Below are 26,966 nucleotides of genomic sequence, written 5' to 3'. Positions count from 1 at the left end.
CCAAATTGGTTTGGGCGCTCATTTGATTATACTCAGTGAACACGCTTTGCTCTACCATTTCGCTACGGACAGTTCAGCAGCATAGGCAAAGCAGGGCTGTCAACTCTCACGCATTGGCCGTGAGTCTCACGCATTGGGTCACTTTCTCACGGTCTCACGCCAAGGTAGTATAATCTCACGCCTAGGTAGTAAATCTCACGCAAAAAGCTAGAAAATGAGTAAAATCTCACGCATCATCGTGAATAATTTGTTGCTACTACACCCCCCCCTGCTTTTCACATTCTCGAGCGCCGTGAATAATGGTACAAAATGAACATTGGAGTCGGCAAATCCCGGTACGCCTCTGTCTCACGCCAAGCAATTCCAAAAAGTTGACAGCCCTGGGCAAAGTGTGCGCTCTGTGTGGCGGATATAAGAATCTACACAAGTAAGTTGTCTACATTGTTTGCCAATAGGTCTACATATAAGGATTTGAAGTAATTATGATATCACTCCTACTGTAGTATTTTTAAGGACATTAGCCGCGGTCCACATCGTGTTTTATTATGTATAGGCCTACCATAGTATTTTACATGAGCATCGCGTATATAGGAGTCTACCCTGGACCTCAAATGTGATATATTTGCTGATAATTCGAGAAGCATATAGCCATACTATTTCTGAATCAATCAATAAAGCAAAGCAAATCATACTAAGTTGTAGGCCTATAATACTAATAATACTATATTAAATATAATTGCGGACCAACCGATACAGCTCGATACGCCCAATGTATGAATAAAAGCGCCTATAAAGTCGCCCAATTGAACAGTTGTAGGTGTCGATCGCACGACTTCATTAATATTGATTGGCAACATTTTCCAATATGTCAGCGCTCAAATCGGACACAATAGAACAATAGACTCTTCAGTGCGTTGGTTATCACAAACATAATGTAATACGTTTAGGAACGACAGAAACCGGCTGTGAAGGAAACTATGAACTATTGCGATAACAGTATAATGGCGGCGCTAGACCGTTTAATTTAGGCCTACATGTCAGTCGAGGCAGGGAGCGTTTCTAACTTTTTCAATAAAAAAAAAAGTTATAAAAGACAACGAGCCAAACGGTTATTGATAACTACATGTAATATGCACACAACATAGGGGGCACTCACAATAGGCAATTGAACCCTGCTGGTAGCGCTGTGTTGCAAGCTGTTGTAGATATAGGAGATGAACTAGTTCAGCGCCATATATGAAAAAGTATAACAGCTATGATTTTAGTACTTTCTCTATGTTTCAATTACTTCCCAGCAAACACAAACACGTTTTTAAAACGTTTTAAATACGTTATAGTCTGGGGTTTGGTTTAGGTAAAAACGTTTTAATAACATTAAAATGTTGGGTTATATAAAGGTCATGAAATCGTTTTAAAACGTTTTGTATGAAAATACACTACAACAATATTTTTAAAATGTTTTCGAAATGTCATTGTAAACTATTTTTGCAAACATTTTTGGCCAAATATTTTGTCAACACTTGAATAACATTCTGTTAAAATATTTGCACCCAGCAAACACAGAAATGTTCTTAAAATGTTTTTTACAAAACGTTTTAATAACGTTTAAATGTCGGTTATATAAAGGTCGTGAAAACATTTTAAAAACGTTATTGTAAATATTTTGGGCAAACATTTTTGGCAAAATATTTTTTCAACCCCAAAATAACATTCTGTTTAGAATGATTTGTACCAAGTTTTCAAAAATGTTTTTGGAATGTTATTAAAACGTTTTTATACCCTCTATATAACCCGACATTTAAATGTTTTCTGTAAAACATTTGTGTTTGCTGTGCAGTAAATTACCAACAAATGTTATTTAATGTTATGAAAACGTTTTATACCATTAATGTACCCTTTATACAACCCGACATTTAAACGTTTTCTGACAACCTTTTATAACCTTTTGCGAATGATGTCGAAAACGTTTTGTGTTTGCTGGGTTATTCTTTTCAAAATATCTGAATTTTCAACCCGTAACAAGCTTTAACAACGGGGAACCATACATTTGCATGAGAAAGAAATATACCATCTATATCCAAACCCCCGTACCGTGTTATTCCAATGCACATTTTGCTTCACCGGGCCGCCATGGCTTGGTCGCATTTGAAAGAGGGGTGTCACGAAACCGTAATAGGTACAAATTTAGTACTTTCTGTTAATCAAGTATGGTTTATTCTCTACATGTCAATCTTTAAATCATTAACATAGTCCTTATAATAACGATGGACCGCCTTGATGAGTAAATGACAGCAAACCAGCGAAAAATACCCCAAAACTCAGTCAGTGGAGCTCCGCCCGTACATGTCAATAGCGTCATTATCGATTGGATTAGTCGACCGTAGCGGACAATTCGATCGCTCATTGGATTAATATTATCACGTGGTAATAAATTTGCGTTGGCAATCGATTACTATAATGGTTTAGTACTGCATATCTCGGTTTAATCTTCACTAAGCGGGTTTATGGCTGGAAAGATCACGGTGAATTTGCCGTCGACATAAGTGCACTATGCTAAAAGGGGTATGTCGTGTTTATAAATTGTATTTGACATTCAGTGCCCCCCCCTTTTAGACCTCGCCACCCACTGAGTCCGCTTTAAAGAAAATGTTTTCAGCTAGTAACTGTCATCAACTATACCCATCCAATCACCACTTTTGAGAGGCTTTTAAATATTCTTCGGCCAAAAGTGGCGAACATTTCAGCATTTTGGAAAATAATATCTGTGCGGGCATTTCAGCTGTTGCAAAAGTAAGAGGTTTAAAACTGCCGGACCCGAAATATCGGTACTCGACTCTGATGGGCTTATACATGCTTTTGGACAGTGTATTCCATTCGGCAATCAGGGCACAACTCCTGCATGATATCAATAAATGCCTCCTCCACCTCCCCTCCCGCACTGTCGAAGTTTGTGGAGAAAAATAAATCGACATTGGCAGAAGCCACCGTCAAGTTTGCGTATTTGCTGATCAAGGGGTGGGCTGCCAAGTCACACATTTTCGTCCCTCTGATCAGTGCTGTGTGACTTTACCGGGCCTGCAACCAAAATTGGTCCGAGTCGGACATGTCGGGACGACCGCACTAAAGTTCCCTGTCTCGAAATACCGGGACAATTTGCATTGTCCTTTTGACTGTTTTAGACCAAAATTAATCTCATTTTGACCCATTTTAGCACGAATATGCCTACTGAATTTCCGCGCGCGTAGTTGCCATTTTGTGGGAGCAGCCAGTTTATTTGGTCAGTGAGACGACTTTCTGTTAAAATGTAGCCTTGTTCAAGGCCTTCTAAATTTCCTCCCTCATGACCACCACCTATCAATACTTTTGGCCTAGACTTTTGGGCTCGCCAACTCCATGATATGAGGGCCACATACGAACGATCGTAAAAAAAGTACTTACCAAACTTTAATTTTCCAAAAGGAACCCAAACTTCCGTCTCCACTAGTCACTTTGTTTGAGGTATATAAATCAACGCGATCTTTGAAATGCACGAAATATTGGACTTTGTTCTACATTTTCATTTGTTTTGGACCATGGTGACTGATATTTTAAAAACATGTTTGTTGACATTATTCATATCTGCTTTTCAATAAAGGGAAACCCCCTCGAAATCATTACAGATTGAAGTTGACAGCGTTCGAAATAAGCCCTATTGCAGTGCATTTTCAATTTTGGCCCAAACAGATGAGGCAATACAAAGAAAATCGCAATTTCCACAACATCTTTGATCCAGCGCTTGTATCTATCTTGCTCTGTGCCAATGACCTCAGCTTCCAAGCGAAGCTTGATCAAAGCGCTGGATCAAAAAAGCTGTGGAAATAAGAAAGAGGAGGCGTACAAATGAACAGAGACGAGGGGCAGTACCAGCTTTCTCACATTTTTTATGAGTTCCTACAACAGGGATCCATAAAAATCCGCAGAAGGAAAATCAACTGGCAACCCAAAAAATCACACTGGAAATCCCTCTAGCGTCGGTTGTCAGTAGATGCAGCCACTCCTCCTCAAGTGTTGACAAAGGCAACAGTGGTTGCTGAAACGTACACAGTAAGTGCATCATATCTGGATCAGATACAACGAACTTTGGTTACTAGTTTACTCTACCAATCCGGATGTATTTGTTCATCAATACTTTTGTAAAACGTACATAACTCATTCACAACAATAAATCAAGCAAGTTTTCAAAGTGATATGATTTGTAGAACCTTTGCAAAACATCAAAGTGTTATTTTTCAATAATATATTTATTTAGATAATGAAAATCGATTTTTTTGCTTCGACCAATAATACCTCGTCTACCCTTAAATAAACAACCTCAATGGGTCTTGTATGATATGAAAGTGTGCGGTCGAGAGTGACTCCCAGATAAACGGGTGTTTCTCAGTGCTCTAGTATGGTTCCAGACCAGGTCACCTTCAGTTGACGTTTAGCTTCACGGTTGCGGAGGTGGAAAGCACACACCTGTGTCTTGGATGGGTGGGCAAGGAGGCAGTTTCCTCATAGCATGGCGTGAGCTCATCCAGGGCTTTGGAGAGTCTCTGTTCCACAACAGTGAAGTCGGTGTGTTGTGCGCTGATGCCAAGGTCGTAGGGTTAGTCCGTTCCTGAGTCTTCGCCACCGGCTCTTCTTGTCTCCAAGCTGAACAAAGAACATCCTGTTGTCAAGCATGCATTCGATGAGCTCCGTCAGGTGGATATCTTTGGTTAGCTCCAGGATTTTGCTGAGGAGACATCTATGATTGACGGTATCGTAGGCTGCTGACAGGTAGACGAAAACAACTCCGGATACCAATTCTTCCTCATATCCATCCTCAATGTGCTGGGTAAGGTTGAGAACTTGGCTTGTTGTTGACTTGCCAGGACGGAAACCTGCTTGTTCTTGTAGGTATCGCTGAAAAGCGATATGGGTCGATAGCTCTTTGGGATGGATGGATCTTTGCCTGGCTTCAGCAGACCGATGATATGAGACTTCTTCCAGATCTTGGGGAGTATGTGGCTGCTACGACAGGTGTTGTAGAGCTGTAAGAGCAATTTCTTTGCCTCTGGACCAAAGTTCTTCAGCTGCTCAGTTGCGATGTTGTCAAGGCCAATTGTTTTCCCTGGTTAGAGTTTGGCGATTCCTGCTTCCAGCTCCTGCATAGTAAAGGGCTTGGTGAAGCCGGGATCTCCGCTGTATTTCTTGCGGGCTAATTTGGTCTTCTTATGTTTTTTTGCCACTTCTTCCATTCAGGAGCAGTTGGTGGGCAACCTGGTTGGGTGTGACTTTGGGCTGCTGTGGGGCTGTTGTAGGGTCACCTTGGAGTTTGCGGATGATGGACCATGCCTTCTTGCTGTTACGGGTCATGTCTGTTGACTCTATGAGGGTATGCCAGGTCTTACTACGCTCATGGGAGATGGATTCCATCACCCTTTGCTCTTGTTTCCTCGGCGAAGGGGTCAGCTTCAAACATGGTTACATACTCTTGGTATTCTTCTGCACATTCCTGGGAAAGGCCTGGTATGTATTCCACCCTGCAGCCATTTGGTATATGTCTACGAGCAGTCTTGGAAACTAGTTGGGCAAAGGTGTCATATATAGTTGTCTGGAGTTGGAGTAATCCTCTTCACCTTCTGGTCTAGCTCTTTTGTGAAACCGTTCCAGTCTACTTTCTTGTAATTGAAGCGTCGCTGAAAAGGCACTTTGTTTGGTGAGATTACGGTGTTAACGTGGATACCAATTGGCCGGTGTTGTGTTTGGGGAACTGGATCCAGTACAATCTTCTTGCACATGTCAAAAATGTTGTTGGTGACAATAGCTAGATCAGGGTTGCATCCTCTGGTGTTTGTCTATCCATTCCTCAACTGCAGCTCCATCGTTGTTGGTTTCTTTGTAACCCCATTGAGTGCTGTGGCTGTTGAAATCGCCGATGAAGATACATGGCTTGATGTCAGTGTTAGAAGTGAAGAGAGGGAGCTTGAAGTCTTCTGCTGGTGGCTTGTAGACTGATGTTATTGTTACATTACTGAGCTCAACGGTGAGGACTTCAATGTTGTTGTCATCAGACATCATTGTGGCTTTAATCACAATACCTTCTTTCACAAATATCGCACTCCCGTATTGACGATGTGGTCTCTCAACGGCAAGGACCATACCTGGTATGGTTGGACGGTGGTTAGTCGCTCCTCTATGGGTTTCCTGTAGGCACAAGACATAACAGTGGAGATTGTTGCACAATCCGCTGATGATATTTTGCTTGTCGGTAGAGAATCCTTCGACATTCAGTGATGTAACTGTTAGCATGTTAGAAAAGGTCTGCGTGGACCTCCTTTGGCGATTCTGGGCATGATTGAAAGCTTCTAGGTGATAAGTTGCGCATTTAATGGTGGTGGCAGGTTTGGTTGGTTATCCAGGCCCGCGTGAACTATTGGTTCGGTTTTGTATAGGAAAGGAACATTTCGACTGCTCCGTGCCAGTAGTAGGCAAGTGCAATAGCTGCCATGTGTAGAATATTGCCAAATGTTCAAAGGGCAGTCATTGCACTTAACCACTTCTGGCACTGAGCACTTTGAAAACGTTTTGGATACGTATAGTCAGATTGAAGTCAAACGAAAGCATACTCTCATTTCCGGATTTCAATATTCTCTTAAAAATTTCCGCAAAAAGCACATTTGGATCATAAAAGCACATAAAGAACCCCTTTATTCTAAACACATTACTCTACTAAACATTTTATTTGTGTTCTATTATTTCCTTTCAATATAATAAATCACTGCATTTATATAACATTGCGTTTTAACTAGTTTTCAACATGGATCAGGACTTCAAAACTTTCATACACGAACATAAAGGGTTGTCCCCTACTCAGCGATCCAACCGATCTGGAGTGCATCTCGCGATGATGAGCAGTGACCTGACCACCGCCGGCACCATGACGTGGTTGAATAGAACCAGAGACTGTGTTTGGTGGTGGTGGGTACGATTCCACGTCATCATCATCACTACCAGAGAGGCAGCAGCTTAGAGCAGTGCCGATGAGGATCAGAGCTAGGAGGAAGTACGAAAGAATAACCTGAGAGCAGAAGTAGGCATACAGGGTGTAATGGCAGAAGTCTTCACTCCAAGGGTTACCGTTACGGGTAGGGTTGGCTGCTTTGTACCACACAGTACCTGACAAAACGAAACATAAACAAGATTTAAAATAGTTAAAAGTGAAGATAAGTATGAGGAAATAACAGAAGTTGTAATGTGGACGTATTATAGCTTGTTTTAAAACGTCAGTTCATGGATATCTGATAATGTGATATCGTGCGAAAACTGGCAATTTTGTACCAAAATTGACGAAAATTACGTTACTTGGATATAAGGGTGGTGCAATAATTATGTGTACCCCGGGGTGAATTCTCAAAATGGTCTGCCAAAAATCGCTTGCCCCCTTTGGCCGTGCCAAATTGGCCGTGCCAAAAACCTTTGCCCCCCCTTTCGACGTGCCAAAAACCTTTGCCCCCCCCTTTGACGTGCCAAAAATCTTTGCCCCCCCTTACACATGCAAGATTTTGGGGAACCCGAACTTAAAACCTTAAATTGTCTTAACATATAATGCGAGCGCAGCGAGCAGGAAATTTTGCATATTTGAACGTGTTCGTAACGTTTTCCTACGCCTTTTAGGGCGTAATATAGAAACAGTACCCAAAATATCTGTGCCAAAAATTGCTTGCCCCCCCCTTTCGACCTGCCAAAATCGCTTGACCCCCCTTTCGACCTGCCAAAAATGCTTGCCCCCCCTTTTGGCCTGCCAAAAATCTTTGCCCCCCTATAATTCACCCCGGGGTACACATAATTATTGCACCACCCCTAACAGACCACGGAGGGTTTGTAATATCGTACATTCGTTCCGATTTATTTATGTCCCGGTATTTTGAGCCCGGTGGGGAGAGGGAACTTTCCACTATCACTGGTATAATGGAAGACAGAGATAAAAAGACTAAATCGCGTCTGACGTCAGGGCAAAGGCGTGCCGTGATTGGTTGCCGTCCTGCGCAGTACGGCATTTTCTGTCTAGTTGTCAGAATTTTAGACGCGAACTAGTCTTTTTATCTGTCTTATGTCACCTCCCTATTTGATTACCTGTTATCATCCACGCCAAGAAGAACAAGCCAAGAACCCAACTGCTAATGGTAGCACACAAACTCCACCCTTCGTTATCAGTCTTGGTGCATACCGTCTGTAATATCCATAATGTTTCAAGGAGTAGGGTTATGATCCCAAGAACGATCAGAAAGACTGGGATATTAGGTTCAACTGGACAGTCATTGACGTATGCGGATCCTATGTGAAAAAAAAAATTGAAGAGAGGTCAATTTAATCATTATCTTGGTGGTCCACCGGAATTTTTCAAATTATCCCACATGAGATCTTTATTTTTTAATGTAAAATTAAAAATAACATGTGGAATTGAACTAAATGCGAAATTTATTCTGCCGAATGTATTTATTTGTATGTAGACTGCAACTGTCGAAATAACGAGTATTTCTAGTCTACAATCTTGGAAGAATTTCACCGTCACGACAAATGTGACCAACCACACGAGTGAATTCGAACATGATCAACTTGCTTTTGTACCGTTTTGAATGAGTATGGGAGTTTCATAATTACCGTTTACGATTTCGTGTCTGTTTCGCGAGACGAAAAATCATTTCTCACTTTCACCGTCTAACGAAGCTGTCCAAATTTCGTAAATTTTACATGTGACAGGCTATTGTCAAAATATATTCTCAGTGTCAATATGTCGTTATTTTCAAATGTCAAAATGTGGAAATTGACGAAATATTGACAGGCATTAACCAACCAAATATTAAGCAAAAAACAATAAGCATTCGAATCGATACCGATAACTCGCAATGATATAAAAATAATGAAGCAAACTTGATCTTACCAAGATAAATGCTTCCAATTGGAAACCCAATAAAGGCGCCAAAGAATAGGACTATGATTACTGTAAAGAAACAGGAAAGGATAAACCCAAGAAATAAATGTTTGTTCCACAATGGTTAATGCACAAAGGACCCAGTACAGACTTTTTAGTGGATGTAGAATATTCCCTGTAACACCGTATTCTATGGAAAGCCAATCTGATCAAAAATAAGGGTTTTTTTGTATAGTAATTTGTGTTTTAACAAAGTTGTGTTTGCAGTGGCATTCCATAGGATTCCCGTTTTATTTCCAGCAATGTTTTTAACTTAAAAGTTCCAATGAATATTTGATGACGTAAAATCGATACATTTCCAACAGGTATTCTACATAATATATTATCGATTTTACGTCATGAAACAAGTAGAATTATATATTCATTTTGAAAATATCAAAAAGGCAATTTTTCATCAATTTTTTTTCATCATTTTTTTTTCAAAATGTTACAACATGGTAAGATTAGTAGGCCTATACTGATGTTAGTATGTTACAGTAACTATAAGTGGTCAAAATAATTATTGTAGGCCTACTAACTTACAACAGACACAGCAGGCACCGCATGCGTTTGAATCGGACATGGTGTCCTTTAGTTTGCTTCGGATTCTGTTGGTTAAGAAAAGGTTTTACTTTTAATTCCTCTAAGATTAATTTATTTCATCTTGCCCCTAGTCCACCATGAATATTTAAACAAATCGGAACTTTATCATTTTTGCAGCCACATATGGAAAAGTTTTCCTATGAAAGTCTCTTTAAATAAATTATACTCGACTCCAGTGTGTGCACACTGTGTGTACAGAAGCGTTCGAGGTCAATGCACAATGCATACATTACCACACAACAAACTAAGCAGGGCTGTACGGAAGAGGGTATGGTTTTTCCTACGGTACGACGGCATTTTGTAACCAATCAGATTCCTTTTTAGAGAGTAGAATCTGGCAAAGTATTTCTAGGAAATACCGTTTGAGCCAAGTCAATCGGACTGACTATTATCAAGTGAGGGCTTTCTATAGCATGCTACTTTAATGACACGGGGTGCATGTCAGTGTATTTCGCCGTAAATCGAGTGAGAGTTTGGGAATACCTCGCGGTGTTTAGTGCTCCTGTACGACAAGGTCTTTCATCCGATTTCCTTGAAAATCGGGGAAAGTAAAGTTTAATATATACATAAGACAATTAAGAGTGAGCCAGAAAATAAAAAACTTTCCCTTTATAATAATTGAAGTTGAAAGTGAAAAAAGACAATTTTCTCCCATTGCTTAACTGTGGGACCCCTTTTATTTGAGCAAAAGAGACTACTTTTCCATATGTACATGACTTTTGGGCCCCCTGAAATTCACCCCCCCGCCACCCGGAAATGTTTTTGGTGCCATCACTGATACAAAACATAATACTTTATGAAATTCAAATTATAATTCAGTCATGTCCCGTTGTCAAGTTCAATTATTAGGCCTATCCACCAGTCCTAACGGTGGATAGGCCTAAACGGGTCGGGAAAGGCCTATTATTTTTTTTTAAATAGGCCTATACATACATCAAGAAAACATTTCTAATTTCCCGAACAAAAGCTAACAAAGCTGATGCAATTTGTTTTTCTAAAACAGTCATGAATACTTAGTATATTATTGCTGTCATTATACGCCTGATTATTTTAAAAAGTAAATTATATGAGTAGGTATTAAAAAGAATAGAAATACAGAAAGTACACTTACCAAAACTTAATTCTCTAGAAAAAGATTCCAACTTGAACTTCTGTCTGTAGGCCCCCTATCACCTCAATTAACTGAGAGGTAAATTTAACGCATCCTTTAATTTCTTTGAATTGCATGAAATATTGGACTTTGTTCTTCATTTTCATTTGCTTTGGATCATATTGCTAGGAATTGTAAACACAGGCCCCCTGTATAATATTAACCGATTTTGTTGACAATTCATATCTGTTATCACAAAAAGGGAAAACCCCTCGAAACCGTACCATTACAGATTATAATTATTTGAATTGACATCGGGTGGACATATCGGGCTACAAACATCATTAACATGATGAACATGATATAAAATCAAGGAAGAAAAATAAGTGCATTATGATTACCCGGTATGATTATGACAGTATAGCTCATTATGAATCTTGAATTTTATGAATTTTATTACTAGTAACAGCTACTACGGAGAGCAAAGAGAGCCGAAAAATTAAAGAGTCGGGGAATCGCGACCCGTGTACCCGTCTGTTACCCTCTGACACAGCAATGCTATTTTCTTATACTGCCCTCATATCATGATCGTAAAGCAAACTGCTCTGCCACTAGAATAACCAGGAATTCTGGGATTGCTCCAAAGAAGGCATAATTGACATCCCAGCAGTCAATGCGCCACAGTCAGTCATGCGTATTCATGGTATTGAGTGGGTGAAAGCGCACGTTGAAATGTTTGTGTATTTGACACTGTGCATTGGTGTGTGGTAGTGCGTAGTGCCCTGTCTGTATATCTTGATGCTACCATGTTGTGATTTCGGAATTCCATAATATTTTTGCAGACATTTGACAAATTACACATTAACCACCTGAAGAAGACCAAGACCATTGTTTTCCAAAATGAACAGGATCAGTACACGGAAAAGAGAAAGTTACTTGCAAGTAAGACAACCAGCCAAAGGCGCATTGTCGAAGGTAAGCAGATTTTATTTTGTTTATTCTGTGTAAGTTCACGTAAGGCTCCTTTGTACTGAGAAAGTATTTTCTCTTTCACACAATCACGGAACTTAAATAAAAATGCGTTTTAATCAAACCCAGCCTTTTTCTTTGCGGGTAATAAATGGTATTTTTTATTTAGTTACTGGTAAATACCTGAAGTAGTTCACATGATTATGAAGGTGAATGAATTTGAATGTCCGCCATGGGTTGGAAACTTGTATGGGATAATTTCAAACTTCCCTTTCCTAATTTATTTAAAATTAATTTTAATTGTTAAAAAGTAAGAGTCATGGCGCGAACATTGGATTGTTCTGTATGTCATGAAGATACTATTATTCTCGCGAAGCTTTTTTTAACTGCCAAAATATTGTCATTCTGTTTTAGCCTTCCAAACTGGTAAGCAGGGAAGTGCCACTAAGGTTACATAATACTATTATAGCTACTAGTATACATGGTATAGTATATTTTAAAATCCTGAAGGACAATTATTGAAAATTAATATAGTACGTTGTCTTTTTTCCTTTTAAAATCATTTTAACCGGGTTTAATATGATCTCAAATTATCATGATTTGATGGTATATGGTAGTAGGCCTACATCAATCACAAATTATTATGAAGGTTGGCAAAATAATCAACTGTAATAGGATGTGTCAAATCAGAGGGCAGGAAAAATAATCAAAATTTTCTTCGGCAACTTCTTTCAACCAAGCTGGGGAGGGTGCTATCATGCTATGCTTGTAAAACAAGCCGGAAAACAAGTAACAAAGTACATAAGTCAGGAAAATATTCAATGGTTTAGCTACATTCCATTTTGTTCTGGAAAAATCGTTTAAATAAATATGACCCGTAACAGGCCAACCTGCTAAATAATTTGTTACAAATTAGCGCAGGAGAAGAAGGGCTCCCATTGATTGACTTGAAAGTGACCCTTAACTCTGTTACTGTCCGTCAGTACGTCAGTCAAACATTAAACTAGATTGACATTCAACTTGAAGTGACCCAAGAACAATTAACACAATTTACTAATCAAAGACTTTAAATTGTAAGTAAACTGTATTCTGTAATCACAGTGACCGGAAGCATTTTTGTTAAGTGGGTATTAAACTTTGAATTTGGTTAATGCATATATAAATGTGGTTTGGAAAGCAACCAGTTTGTTGTAATAGCAACCATACAGTTTGCTAACCAGTTTGTTGTATAAATAAATTTGCACTTCTATTTTGGGGTTCATCAGGGGGCTACAGCAAGAACTTGGAACTACTAAAATTTTGTCGCGAAGAATGTATTCCCTCTGTAAAATGTTCATGAATAAAACAAGGAACATGTTGTTATGTTTAAGAATTACTTGAGAGTTGAGACGGTGGAATGTTTAGAGTGGTATAATCATGATAATAGCACTTGAATTCGAAATTCAGCAGCCTTAAGATGTTTATTTCCAAAAGTATTTTAGTTACTTCTTCTATATTTAGGAAATGGAAATTTTCAAGTTGTATAATTTTCTACGATCAAGTGCTGCAAAGGTTTTACAAAGCATAAATTGCGCAATCTCACGGCGCAGTGGACCAGAAGTTTTTTGACCCGTACAAAATGGTCTTACGCAGAATCTTTTGAAAGGGCCTATCTATTTCACTGGGTTTCTATAGAAAAAGAATACTTTTACAATGAGTGTGTTTTCTGTCTCAGAGTCACCTGTGTTACGATGACCTTAAGAGGCCATGCCGCCAATTTGTGTAATCAAACACGTTGTCATAGAAACGTACTGTTTATATCGTTGAGTGCCTGAAGGTAGCGTGGTTTTCTTGATGCTCTCTTTTAATGTCTTATTTTTTATGCTTTATAATAATATTATTTATTTAAAGTGTGAATTCTCTCTTAAGGGAATAGGCCTATAATAATATTTAAGGGTACAATTTGGTGATTAGAAAAGGAAAACATTGAAGCCTACTGTGTGCAGACGTGTATTGTAGTGGTGGGCTGATGGGTGTTTAAGTTTGAAGCCCGGGGTTTGAAGGTGTTTTGTGTTTAGTTTTCCTGATTTTTAAATTTTTACAAAGTTTGTAAACTTGGGATATGACAAATTCAATAGGTAAACATATATGATTATTTAGATAATATTAACTATTTGTTTGTTGGCGTTATAGACAAGGGCGTAAATCGGGTGGGGGACAGGGGGACACGTCCCCCTCACTTTTCAAAGTGGGGGGGACACAATATCAAATGTCCCCCCCCACATTTTGGTCCCCACCCCAAAAAAAAAAAAGGGAAAGGAGAGAAGAGAAAGGGAGAAAAGGAGAAAAAGAGAAGAGAAAGGGAGAAAAAGACAAGAGAAAAGGGAGATAAAGAGAAGAAAAACGTTAAATTACACGTAATTGAGTAGGCCCATCACTGCCCATATAATACCTAAAAATCCGCACAGCTGAGTCGATCGTAAGTATAATATATTATAGGCCTGTGATTATTTTGGGCATTGCTTGAAGGCGGGTCCTCGGCCCAAAAGCCTGTACTGTGGGCCCGTCGATATGCAGGGCCCGTCACATTTTATCACCAAAGTCAGTATTAAGACGGACTCAATGCTGACTTCAACATCAATCCATGCATGCTTTAGTAATAATTCCGAATTTCAAATATCAAGTAAACTTTTGCAACTTGAGTTCGGTCCCTTTTTTTATTTATTTTTTTATGATAACAGTGTAAAAATTATGCACCAAATGACTTCAATTGGACCTTCATTTTGCAAAATTTTCCAACGTCTGAGGGCGGAACATCCCCCCTCAGACACCCCCTACGTATACATAAACAAGTGGTCGCTTTCGCTTCTGTTTTAGTGAAGACTTGTCCACAAGTTAGGCCGTCATTTCACAATTTTTCAGCTGTTTCAAGCTCAAATTTTACACAATAATAGTGCCAAAATGGTCCACCAAATGGCTTCAATTAGGTCTTCATTTTGCAAAAGGTTCTTACTTCTCAGGGGGGACATCCCCCCTCAGACACCCCCCTGCGTATACATAAACAAGTGGTTGCTTTCGCTTCTGTTTTAGTGAAGACTTGTCCACGAATGGCTTATTAGGCCATCATTTCACAATTTTTCAGCTGTTTCAAGCTAAAATTTTACACAATAATAGTGCCAAAATGGTCCACCAAATGGCTTCAATTAGGTCTTCATTTTGCAAAAGTTTCTTACTTCTGAGGGCGGAACATCCCCCTCAGACACCCCCCTACGTCGCGGATCCGCGCTGTCGCGCCGAAGTATCAATGACTAATAATTTTCATTGTGTCCCCCCCACTTTCAAAAATGGATTTACGCCCCTGGTTATAGAATACAGTCCTCATGATGGTATTGGTAATATAGCTATCGTAAGTGATTTGAGCATAGAAGTGTCATAAAAGAGCATGGTTTGTCTCTCTTTTTCTTCTCATACATCGGCTGGTTATTTTATGTGACTTGCCTCCCTCTGGGAATGAGGTCATGAAGTGTGTCATAGCGGGATGTCTGCATTTTATCACCATGCACCGAAGACAAAGTTCAGTCATTGTTATTTGCATAATTTAGGGGATTGTGCTGTTAGCCTGAATTTCTTGGCAATGCAACGTATTTGCCTTATTCTGTCACCATGGTTCAAATTCTGAAGAAGGAAGATAAAACCAGCATCATCTCTCCATCATGACATTGTAAACTCAAGAACTGCCGAACTCAAAAGGAAAAGTAGGCTATTTTATTTCAATCGAATCATCTAAGTCAACAGAAACCAGTCAAACAAATGTTTTGCCTGTGCAGCCTAAAGGCATGCAAAGCTATGCAAGTTCAATACCAAATATGCCTATAGGGACCGTTCAATATTTACGTCAGGGGGTGCTGGTGGGAGTTTTTACCCAAAAAATCGACAAAACATTTCGCGTTCACCCTCGCGTCCGCTCAAAATTGTCGGATTCCCTCTTTATTTTCCCCATTTAAAAAACTTGACATTCCCAAGTAAAAAACCAGATTCCCACTCAAGATCCTTCCCAAAATGGAACCCCTTAAAACTCCCACTCCCCATCCCCGGCTTGATTATAACTTCTAATATTATTTTTAGGTCAATTTTAGGCACCCCTTTCTATGTTCCATAATATAGCGAAAAGACCATAATTATAATATGTAACATGCTGATTATTGTATTAGTTTACCAAAGATTCATTTTTCGATGTTCAGATATAAAGTGTGCTTACCACACCCGGGTATCACTTACACGTGTATTTTGATATTTTCATTGTGCTATCTTTTCAACATCTCCGCACATATCTGAAAGTCCATACATTCTCATTCATTAGACGAAAATATTATATCCATGGACTACTACACTCTACAGATTTACAGCCTTGCAGAGTAAAATGAAAATAAAACTATAACTTAGGGACCGCTCATTATTAATGTGGGAGGGGGGGCCGGAGGAAATGTAGGGGGGGTTATGTGATTTTCACTTTGACAAACAGGGGGGGGGGGTATGTAATTTTATTTTTCCTGATAGAGGGGGTCATGTGAAATTTAATAGTCAATCATACCATACATAATTGTCTAATGACTTATTCAGTTATTCACACAAAATTGTTCCAATTTTGCACCATATTTCACCATTTTAGCTTCAATAGGGCAAAAAAATTGTGCGCTCCGCGCGCATTTGTTCCATATACATAGTCAACGGTCAAAATGTGCTGGATTCACTATACTTCAAGAATTTTTTTCTTTTTCCTACCCCATCCCCCCAATGTCAAAAAAGAAATCTACGCTACTGCCAGATGCTACACACACAAACAACTCACTCCTCACCACATGACCACCCCACCTGCAAGCACACACCTATAAATTTTCTCACCAAAAGTAGGCCTAGCCCTAGATCTATAGGCGTAGATCCCAGGGATGGGTGGGGGCAGTAAATCCCCCAATATTTTGCCAGGGGGGATGGTCCATACAATTATTCCCCTCCAATCAGTGGCGTAACTAGGGGGCAGGGGGCAACGTCCCCCAGGCGCCAGCCTTATAGGGGGTGCCAAATTGACCAATTCAGCATCGATTCTGTGCCCCTCCAAGCGATGAAAGTCAAAATTTATGCGCGCTTCACGCGCATTTTAGCACAAAATCAATTGAAAGAACATTTCAAGACCGATATTCAACTTCTAGTAACCATAATTAATTAGTGGTAGGCCTTTGTCCAAAATTTCGGGCGCTCCGCGCGCAATTGTTTCAAGATTTGGGGGATTATCCTTAGGTTAGGGCGCCACAACCCCTAGCTACGCCACTGCCCGCGTCTAAGATATTCTCGGGGGGGGGGGGGGGTAGGGGCACCAATTTCTTGCAGTTTCTTGCCCCGGGCACTACCAACCCCTAGTTACGCCACTGCCCCCAATGTTGAGGCCTGTATGCCTATATAGGTTTCTGACCAAATTAACCTTACATATGGCCATTTTAGTCTAAAAATTGCAAATTTTTTTGCGCTTTGCATGAATTTATTCCACTTTTGCACCATATTTCATCAGTTTAGCTTCAAAATTGCCACAATTTCCACGCGCTTTGCGCGCATTTGTACAATAGACTTGTCGCCAAAAAGACCTGGATTACTATTAAGAATTTTTTTCAAACCCCATCCCCCAATGTCAAAATCCCAATCTCTGTGACTGAATTAATAAAGTTTGCTTGAAAGGGGGAGGGAGGGGGGGGGTTATGTGATTTTGTTTGATTCAATAGGGGGTTACGTGAAATTGATTCATCGCAATAGGGGGTTAGGTATTTTTCACCCATAAAGCTCAACATTCCTCCGACCCCCCTCCCACGTTAATAATGAACGGTCCCTTATAAGTATTATTTACATATCTGAGATATAGGCAAATACGATGAATGCCCGGGATGAATGCTGATAAATACATGTATGTTCAGCATAGTAAGGTTAAAAAAATGCTCTTCAAATTTTCTTAGCGCGTTCATTTTTGAGTTTTTTGCAATAAAATCATGAAATTCTGCTAAGTATTTGGAAGAAAATTTACTTGATTCGATTATATGTATAAAACAATCAAGTTTGTTATTTGAACCACAATTTAATGCTGTGTACTTTTGAATTAAAATGGTATCTTAATTCAAAATTAATTTAAAAAAATGCTTTCCGCATTGTATTTTGCAGCTGCCAAGGGTTTTGAGACATAACAATTTATATATTATGCCTAATGATACAGTAAGCTAATTTAAACCTTAAAAAAACAATATTCAGTTTCTAATTATTTAAAATCGCCATAGTTGATTATCTAGCAATTCTAATATCAAGGCCTGACATTTTCACTGCAGCCGTATATAAACAATATTGAACAACAAGATCTATAATTTGCGCTAACGCAGAAAGTAGTTTAATTAATTTTATATGAGCATGATGATAATTATTGTACTGTCTTGTACAGTAAATTCTCATACTGTCCAGGCGGCGAATGGCATGATAGAGCCGGCAACTTGTGAAACCGCCCGACCGGCCGTAGTATGGCATTTTCCATATAGGCCTACTCGGTTAGTTTTGTGGGGTTCATTATCGAACCCCAACGGTTTTAGCATGTATTTATATTATTTATTTATAGGCCTATTTGTTTGTGATATTTCAAGCGTTTTAAAATTTCAAAATAATCCCATTCAATTACACGGTTGACGATGAAAATTTACTGAATTTAGAGAATGCAATGCGACCACCACCTGATACTGTCCTTCTGCATCATTGGAGGTGATTACACTTTCCGACTTGTCAAAAGAATCGATGATTGTTTTCCACATGGCGTGTGTTTGTAATTGCATAATTACTGCCGATTTTTTTCAGACGAAATATTTGCAAATATTTTGATAGAATTGCTTGATTTTATCTTTCCTCGCATAGTTTGTGCATGAGATTTTCTCGTAGCTGATGTTGTCAGCGCTATATTAAAATGACCTCAATTTAAATAGGCGTATGCAAATAATATATAAATAAATAAAAAAACAAATAAATAAATAATAAATCAATAAGAAAATACTTAATAATTTTGATTTTAAATAAATAAACAAATAAATAATAAATAAATAAATAAATAAATAAATAAATAAATAAATAAATAAGAAATTACAGTGAAACCATCATATAAATAAATAAATAAATAAATAAATAAATAAATAACAATAAATAAATAAATAAATAAGTAAGTAAATAAATAACAATAAATAAATAAATAGGCGTAAATAGTAAGAAATTACAGAGAAACCATCAAAATAGATAAATAAATAAATAAATATAAATAAATATCATTATCAAAATAATATTCAAGTCTTTCTAAGAATACTCAAATGATAACCAGTATTAATTCATTTTGATAAATCTTAATGGAAAATGGTGATAAAAAGATAACCATCCGAAAGGTTCTGAGGCCTAAGTCTTATCTGTTCGAAGTATTTATTTGCATGTGACCATGCATCGAACGATGGTATAGGCCTAATGATGTGACTAAAGTGAAGTCTAAAGATAAATAAATACACACAGATGTCAACACCTGTCATTGTCTATGCGTTCTTTCTTAATACACATTTTGTCATTCTCAATGATAGCCCGGGGATTCTTCTTAACAATGCTCAATTAAATCTGATATCTGCACGAGACAATCTGCAACTTATTCGCTCAGAATTAGTGACTTCCTGACAGTCTGTTTTTAGGACCATCTAAAATCGTCCTTCGCGGAATAGGCCTATTGGTTGATTAAAGACGTGCTGTATTCTTCATTTTACCATCTGCCTTTTGGTAATGATGTCATCCCCCTTTTTTTGTCCTTATTGTGGCATTGATGTAGGCTATAGGCACATTAGGCTGTTCTATATCAGAACTTTCTTAAGAAGCTTCAAGGAAATATGAATTCAGAACCAAATTTAGAACCGCCAACGAAACGTCCTCAATTCAGTGAAGGCGCATACTTCACTACTAATATTTTGTAAAAATTATTGTTTGTGATCCGTGATCAAATGAGCTGAATCCTTCTCACAATTTTAAATTCGATCGTACTTTTTTAAGAATTGACCAATCTTTACTGCATTATTCTGGATCAAATCGACCCGAATCCTAGGTCTGGAACAAGCTCATAATTAGTTGAAATGAAACTAGATCAAATTCGGGAGTTTTTGAGAGCGGAGGATACAAATAATTATCTATTACACTCTTAGAAAAAGGGTGCAACTTAGAACCTTTTTTGTCCTGTATAATACAGTATGCAGAACCCTAAGCAGTGATAAGGTTCTATAAAGAACATTAAAAGTTTCTATTTAAGAACCTTGAAGATTAAAATAGGCCTAGGGACGTTCGAATTAATTAATTCAGGGACTCATCATTAGGTTAAGAAAATAAAAAGTAGTGTTAACCATATAATGTAGAACAATTTAAAACTTATTCACACAAGCAATTTAGTAAAATTTCACTTACGAGTGTAATTTTCGTGTCTCATCCGAGATCACTTCTTCAGCACTGAGTTGTCGTAGTACTGGGACTGTTAACCCTTTTTGGTAATAAAATATCATTTTCTTGGATAAAGAACTTTTTCTGTTCTACTTAGAACCCTTTGATGGTTCTTTCTTAATGGCTCCTTAAAGGTTTTTAAGGTTTTATAAAGAACCTTATTCTTGGTTACAGAACTTTTATTGCTTCTATAAAGAACCCCATTGGTTTAAAAAAAGGCCCTTTATCCAACAAAATGATTTTTAGTACCAAAAAGGGTAAACACTACTTTTGACTTTTCTTAACTTTGTGAAGAGTCCCTGAATTAATTATTTAGAACGTCCCTAGGCCTATTTAAATCTTGTAAGGTTCTTTATAGAACTTTTAAAGGTGAACCCTATCACTGCTAGTCATTTTAGGCTATATATGCTAATAAAAGTTGATCACGTAGCTGCTGTCCAACGGATAAACTAGATTAAGACTAGTTTTAACATGCTAAAAGCACGTCATATTAATTACTTAAGGGGGTACTACACCCCTGGTCAATTTTGTGCCTATTTTTGCATTTTTCTCGAAAATTATACCACATTGGTGACAAGTCAGATATGTATATTATAGGGCAAGGACTACAACTACTGTACTGAAAATTCAGCAACTCAAAGCAAGTAGTTATTGATTTATTGATCAAATATTGGTTTTCCCCATTTTTGACTGTAACTCCACAACTGTTGTCTGTGCTTCCCAAATAAAATTTTCAGTGCAGTAGTTGTAGTCCTTGCCCCTATAATATACATATCTTACTTGTCCCCAATGCGCTATAATTTTTGAGAAAATGCAAAAATAGGCATTAAAATTGGGCAGGTGTAGTACCCCTTAATGTTATTGTGTTTGAAGGCCTATATTATTAGCTATTTTGACGGCGCTTCGGAGTGGAGCATGACCTATAGCGGTGTTTGAACTCAATATTGAGACAAATAAAGCTGACACACAAGAGGAATGATAAGGATGTACCGTGGCTTGAAATGAGGGGTGCCATTTCCGCCCTTTGTGCGTGATTTTCTCGGGAATGGTTTTACACCCGAAACTTTTTCGTTTGATGTTATTGAAACTAACTCGCTCCTGAGTCAAAAACACAAGCATTATTTTGTGAACATTGAAGGAAGAGGGGGAGTGATTGCATGAAACCTCTCGTCGAACATTGTGAAAATATCCCCCATCCCCGCGGGATCTATGACCATTGCCTATTTTTAGAAATGTGATAGGCCTATATCGTGAAATTATTACGGAACACAAAATCATGATGCTGACATAATGCAGGCAAATCCAAAAAGCAGAAAAACACAAACATGCACCCAATCAAACAAACAACCCTCAACCCCCTCCAAAAAACAAACAAACAAAAACAAAACAACAAGCAAACAAACATAACAGCAAACAAACAAAAAAAGTTTTCTCTTGAACGAAAAAAATGATTTCCTGATGTTATAAGTTTATGCCTTTAAATAAATCTTCGTTATTTGGAAGAAAACAAGTGTGAGGCCTGGTGAAATTTGGTTTGTTTTCACTTTGTATAATAAATAAAGCGTATAATTTGGCTGCACAAAAGTATTTGGTATGTACTTTCCAAATCATGATAAATCACAAATCAACATCTTTGAAGCAAGCAACACGAGCGCGCGCGCTAATGAGCTAATTAAAATTGAATACCGTAAAACCCCGTCTACAAGGATATACCTAAGAAACGCCCTCAATAAAATTGGTTGCTTGTTGTATTTGGAGTTTGAGCAAATATATACTGGCACTGGGTGGCTATGCATTCCATCTAAGTATGTTGTAACACCAATCAATTGTATTGACATAATAACGACTGTTTCGTATATCAGGATCGTATAGCTCAATTGATAGAGCGTCAGACTTTGGAACTGAAGACATGCTGAAGAGAGCATGGTCCGGGCACCGGTTCCGTTTTTTCATTCTCGTTTAATTTTAACTTTTGACATGTTCTTTTTATCTTTCTTCAAATCTACCTTTCTACTTTTAATTTTAGGTGCGTTTTTTTTTTTTTTTTTTTTTTTTAGTTTTTTTATAGTTTTTTTAGTAATTTTGTGGTTTTATAGAAACTAGTAAAAGCATTTATTCTAAATAATAGCGAAACCCACGGTTAGACAGATGTGTTGTAACTACTTGTCTGTCCTCGTCTTTGCAATAAAAACCTATGTTGCACCTTTGTGCCATCCCAATTCTTGAGGTAGGGTGCGTTTTTGGCTTAAGCACGATTTTGTTTCTACTTGAAATGAAATCAAAATAAATATTGTTCTGTTGCCACAATTGCAGTTTTTTCAATAAAAAAAAAATAGATGAGGAATAATAATTATTCCATATTTGAATCTATTGTCCCATCAAGAATAGAGTGTCTTTAAAACTTCAATCAATTCATCTGACAAAGGAAACTATTCTGGTCATTCAATTTTGTTTCGCTTGCACCTGTTATATCACAGGCGTTGGTAGAGAAGGCACACTTCTCTTGTCTTCACCGAAGTAGTGATGTAAACACTAACATGATTAATTACCATAGCTAGCAATGGACATACACTATTTTTTGTTCCACTTGAACCCATACTATAGGCTATTCGCTGTCGATGTGACGTAATTAATCGGATTAACTACCATAGCAATTGATGAATACAATTTCGAATATATAGCCCTGCACTTCATCGTTCACGTGGCACCTATGCATTAAACCATAGTTGTCAAAGAAATGCTAATCACTCGCCATGTAAGATTAGTATTTATGAAAAGAGTGGTATTCAATCTATGTTTGGTGACATACGCGGGTGATTATGTGCAATCTGCTTGATGGTAGTTATTGCGATTATTACGTCACTTCGACAGCGAATTGTACCGTCGTTTTATCTTTTCAGTTTCTGTTTCCGTATCCGTAATAGTTTTTGTAAGTCATTGTTATTCTGAAGTGGTAGTCTCCCAGGTATGACCAATCTTTTATTCTAGCCTTTTGTTAGTTACTGAAAATTTGAAGCTCGTGAATTTCAGTTTTCGTTTTGGTAAGTTATATTGATTTTTTACATAAAACCTTGAGATGTGCGGTTGGGTGCCAATCTAGACAAAAGAAGAGTCTAAATTTTACGGTCCTAAATTCGCGGTAAATTGTACGGCTTCAATTGACTTGTGTTTAGGTATATGCACTTACGCCTAGACGTAAGTGCCTCGTAAAAAAAGTCTTGCATTGAAATATATACTAACCATGTTGCCAAGTTATAAGCAAAAATCTTTCATATTGGCGATGAAACGAGCGTCTAAAATATCCCAATGAGGCGCGTACAAGTGGTGATTTGGTAATCATGTTTTATATTGAAATGCAATACAAAAGAATTTGCATTGGAGCAAAGATAATGTATTCTATTCATGGCAAGCTAATCTGATAATTGGTTGGGCCTATATGCAAGACTCGGGTTTATTTTAAATGTTTATTTTTGCAGAGCTTATTTTCAGTCATGGATCATACTGATCAATTTCGCGAGGGGGAGGGAGGGAGGGAGGGAGGGAGATACTTAAGTTGAGACTGAACAAGCGAGAGTGGGAGGGGGTGAGGAAGAAAGAGAGGAGAGGGAGAGACGGAAATACTAGAAAGAGAAGAACTCGAGAGGAGAGAGTAGGGACCGGGGACGAGGAGGGAGTGGGGAGACTGATCATGGGGGGGGCAGGAGGAAGCAAAATAGGGAGATAGACATTGATACGAGGGAAGGGCGACACTGTGGCCCTGCACAAGTGCATTGGGGTGCGATATGCTCATAAGCGGGCTTTTTGTGATTTTAGGGCTTATTTGCAACGTTTTTACAGAAAAAAGTGGACTTTGTCATTCGGATTGGCATGCATTTTGTCAAATCAATGTAGATCAATTTACCAAGAGGGCGCTAGGCCATTAAAACACTGGTGTTAACATAATTTTTTTCTCTCCCGATTTTATTGACATAAGCAATCACCACTATTGAAATAAGCTGATTGGTACTTCAGAGTTAACAATGAAATCAGATTACAGTAACTTACTGAATCCCTTGCGTTTTCGTATCTGAACAAAAGACTTACGGAAACTGAAAAGATAAAAAGACCCGTAGTATAGACGAATCCAACAAGCCAAGTGATGGTCAGAATTTATTCGGCCATTATACGCTGGTGAAGTTGCGTAATTAATCGGATTAATTACCATAGCAATAGGTGAAAACAATTTTGAACATATCGCGCTGCGCTACAAGCAGGTTACACTCATCACCTGTACTGTGTATGTCTGCAATCATAGATTGAATACAATACTGGTCTTTTCAAAGATCTTACAGGTGCAGCATGATATGGTTCAATGAAGAGGTGCCGCCTGAACGTATCAGTGTATAACGCGGTATATTCAAAATTGTTTTCACCTATTGCTATGGTAGTTAATCCGATTATTACGTAACTTCGCCAGCGTATTGAATAAAACAGGAGGATGTGAGTTCATAAGGGCAATGTCGGGGATAGGTCACAATCGATGTGGAGAGATGAGAGGTCCGACCAACAGCCATAGCGATTCAACTAATTCCAGCGGACGGTCTGTGGCTAGTAAGGAATCGTCTTTGACCACATGCGCAGATCTGTCTCGTCAGGAAGATATTTAATATCCCGAATTTATAATAGGCCTATGCCTACCAGTTCCATCGTATAACCGATCTGCTAGAGAATATTTGTTACCATGTTTAATAAATTCGTATTTATCGTATAATAAAATGTAGCCAAATGTATATTATGTGTCACACGGTTTTCTGCTGAACCACTAGCAGGCTATGTTACCACATCTATGACAATGACAAAGGTGAATTTTGATGATTTTTACGATCGTCCGGATGAGCAAATCACTGAATGGGTCTTTAGTTCCTCCTCTCCTTATCCTGCCAATATTATATGAATCAAAGAAAAATAAAGAAAAAATAAAATTAAACAAGAAAAAAAGACAAAGAAAAGAAACAATAAAGAAAAACAATAGAATAAATTAAACTAAATATGAAAAAAAAATGATCACGAAAGGAGTCTTTAGAAAATGCAAGAAAATATAAATGAAAAGTTTGAACAATATTTTGTTTATAAAAGTTTGTGTGACCGTGATGAGGCTCGAACTCACCATCTTCCGATCTAAAGAACCAAAGTCTTATGCCTTGCCAAGTGAGCTATGCTCGTGAGATTCGAAATAAAGATAAAATAATACATTGTATACCTGCTTGTGTCGGTAAATGATTTGCTCAAATTCCATAATGATATAATATTGTGGAGGGCGCTAGCGTGAAATATGCTATCATCACAGTCGCTTCTATTCCTTATAGACGGGTTTCTACGGTATATCCCCGATATATCCTATGATCAGGCGTGCGTGCCATCGAAAAGTTTCCCAATTTTTACCTTGTAATGTTTTTCCCACTGACAAATCCAAATGTCATTAATCATAATATTATTATTGTGAATAAGTTTTGAATCATACTCATTTGACACTTACGTGTTGAACATTTGGTGAGAAAACAACTTCATGATCGCAGTGAAATCAGATCGAGTAAAAGAAATTGTTCAATGGGCCGTCATGATTTTCTCAGACTACGTGTCTGTTTTAGGGCAAAAGGGTCACGCATAACTCGATTGAGAATATTTATTTCATTGGAGAAGTGTAAATTACAATAAAACTGCTTAACATTAAATCTCAGTTTTAAAGGGGCAGTGGGCACTATACGTAATCCATAGTCCCATCTTCCTCCAGCAAAGTTGAGATTTTTTATACCATCGGAAACCTAGGACACCATATAAATATTTGATTATATAAAATTTCTTACAGATTCATTTGACAAGTCGTCTAATTTGTAATTTTGGGCTGTTGCGTCGACCTACAAATAAGCCTAAACCACAGATATTGTTCCAAAAGATGTGCCTTAACTCAAATGTCTACTTGGCCTAACGTCGATACTGAAAAAATAAACAATAAGCTATTTCCATGTGTCACTGCAGATGCTGGATCTAAATGGCATAATAATTTTCACTTCCTTATTTAGAAATTATTTTCACATGTGCATTGTTAAAAAGCTCAAAAATTTCACCATGCATGGGATTTTTTACCCAAAATAAACTATGCATGTTATGTATGCATTCGCGTGACTGCAATAACACAAAATCACCCAACCCAATACTTGACGTCAAAGAATATATTTAAATAATAAAATCGGCGTGTTCATCCAAGGATACTAATATTTGAACCCATAGTTCAACTTTTGACCAAACTTTGCTGATTTCTCATATTTTCCCCGACTAACCGACGTTCAGAAAAAATGTAGGCCTAGCCTACCCAACTTGCTGACTGATGAAGTGACCCGTATAAAATAGCTTAAAAAACCCCAAATCCTGATTTTTGACATGGAAGTCATTTTGCGCCAATTTTTCGTATAAATACGGTTTTGTGTCCATTTCCTGTTCTTTGGTTAATGCTGGTGGCCTCTGGGCATGCTGGGTACAACGAAATCTGTGTGGGTTGATTGTAGCACGCAATTAAACAGTAGCCCACAATGCATTGCGCATCATGAGCAAGGCATTTGTTAGAGAAACTCCTTGAAATCGGAGAAATTGTAAACATGCATTAGTCAGTAAAGTGAAGTGATACCACTTGTTGCCGGCAGCATTCATGTTTCGTGTCGGTATTTCCATAGATTCTAGAGAATCTAGGATATGGTATTTCTTACTATAGTATTCGTTTGAGAATTACAAAGTAAAATGCAAAAGTAGCATTACATTTTCAACTTTTTTTTGACACTTAAAAAA

General features: G+C 38.0%; 1 protein-coding gene across 1 annotated transcript in view; it reads left to right on the top strand.

The window, feature by feature from the left end:
• Positions 1-11,362: 11,362 nt before the first annotated feature.
• LOC140136006 (uncharacterized) overlaps positions 11,363-26,966 on the top strand; it is a 28,993-nt gene continuing 13,389 nt past the window's right edge. Inside the window, exon 1 of the mRNA XM_072157715.1 lies at positions 11,363-11,645. Within this exon, the coding sequence (XP_072013816.1) occupies positions 11,571-11,645 (75 nt within the window). The 5' untranslated portion in view covers positions 11,363-11,570. The remainder of the gene's footprint in view (positions 11,646-26,966) is intronic.

The sequence above is a fragment of the Amphiura filiformis genome, chromosome 16, assembly GCF_039555335.1.
Source record: "Amphiura filiformis chromosome 16, Afil_fr2py, whole genome shotgun sequence".
NCBI lineage: Eukaryota > Metazoa > Echinodermata > Ophiuroidea > Amphilepidida > Amphiuridae > Amphiura > Amphiura filiformis.
The sequence above is the reverse complement of the archived record's forward strand: the minus strand, read 5'-3'. Positions and strand labels throughout refer to the sequence as shown.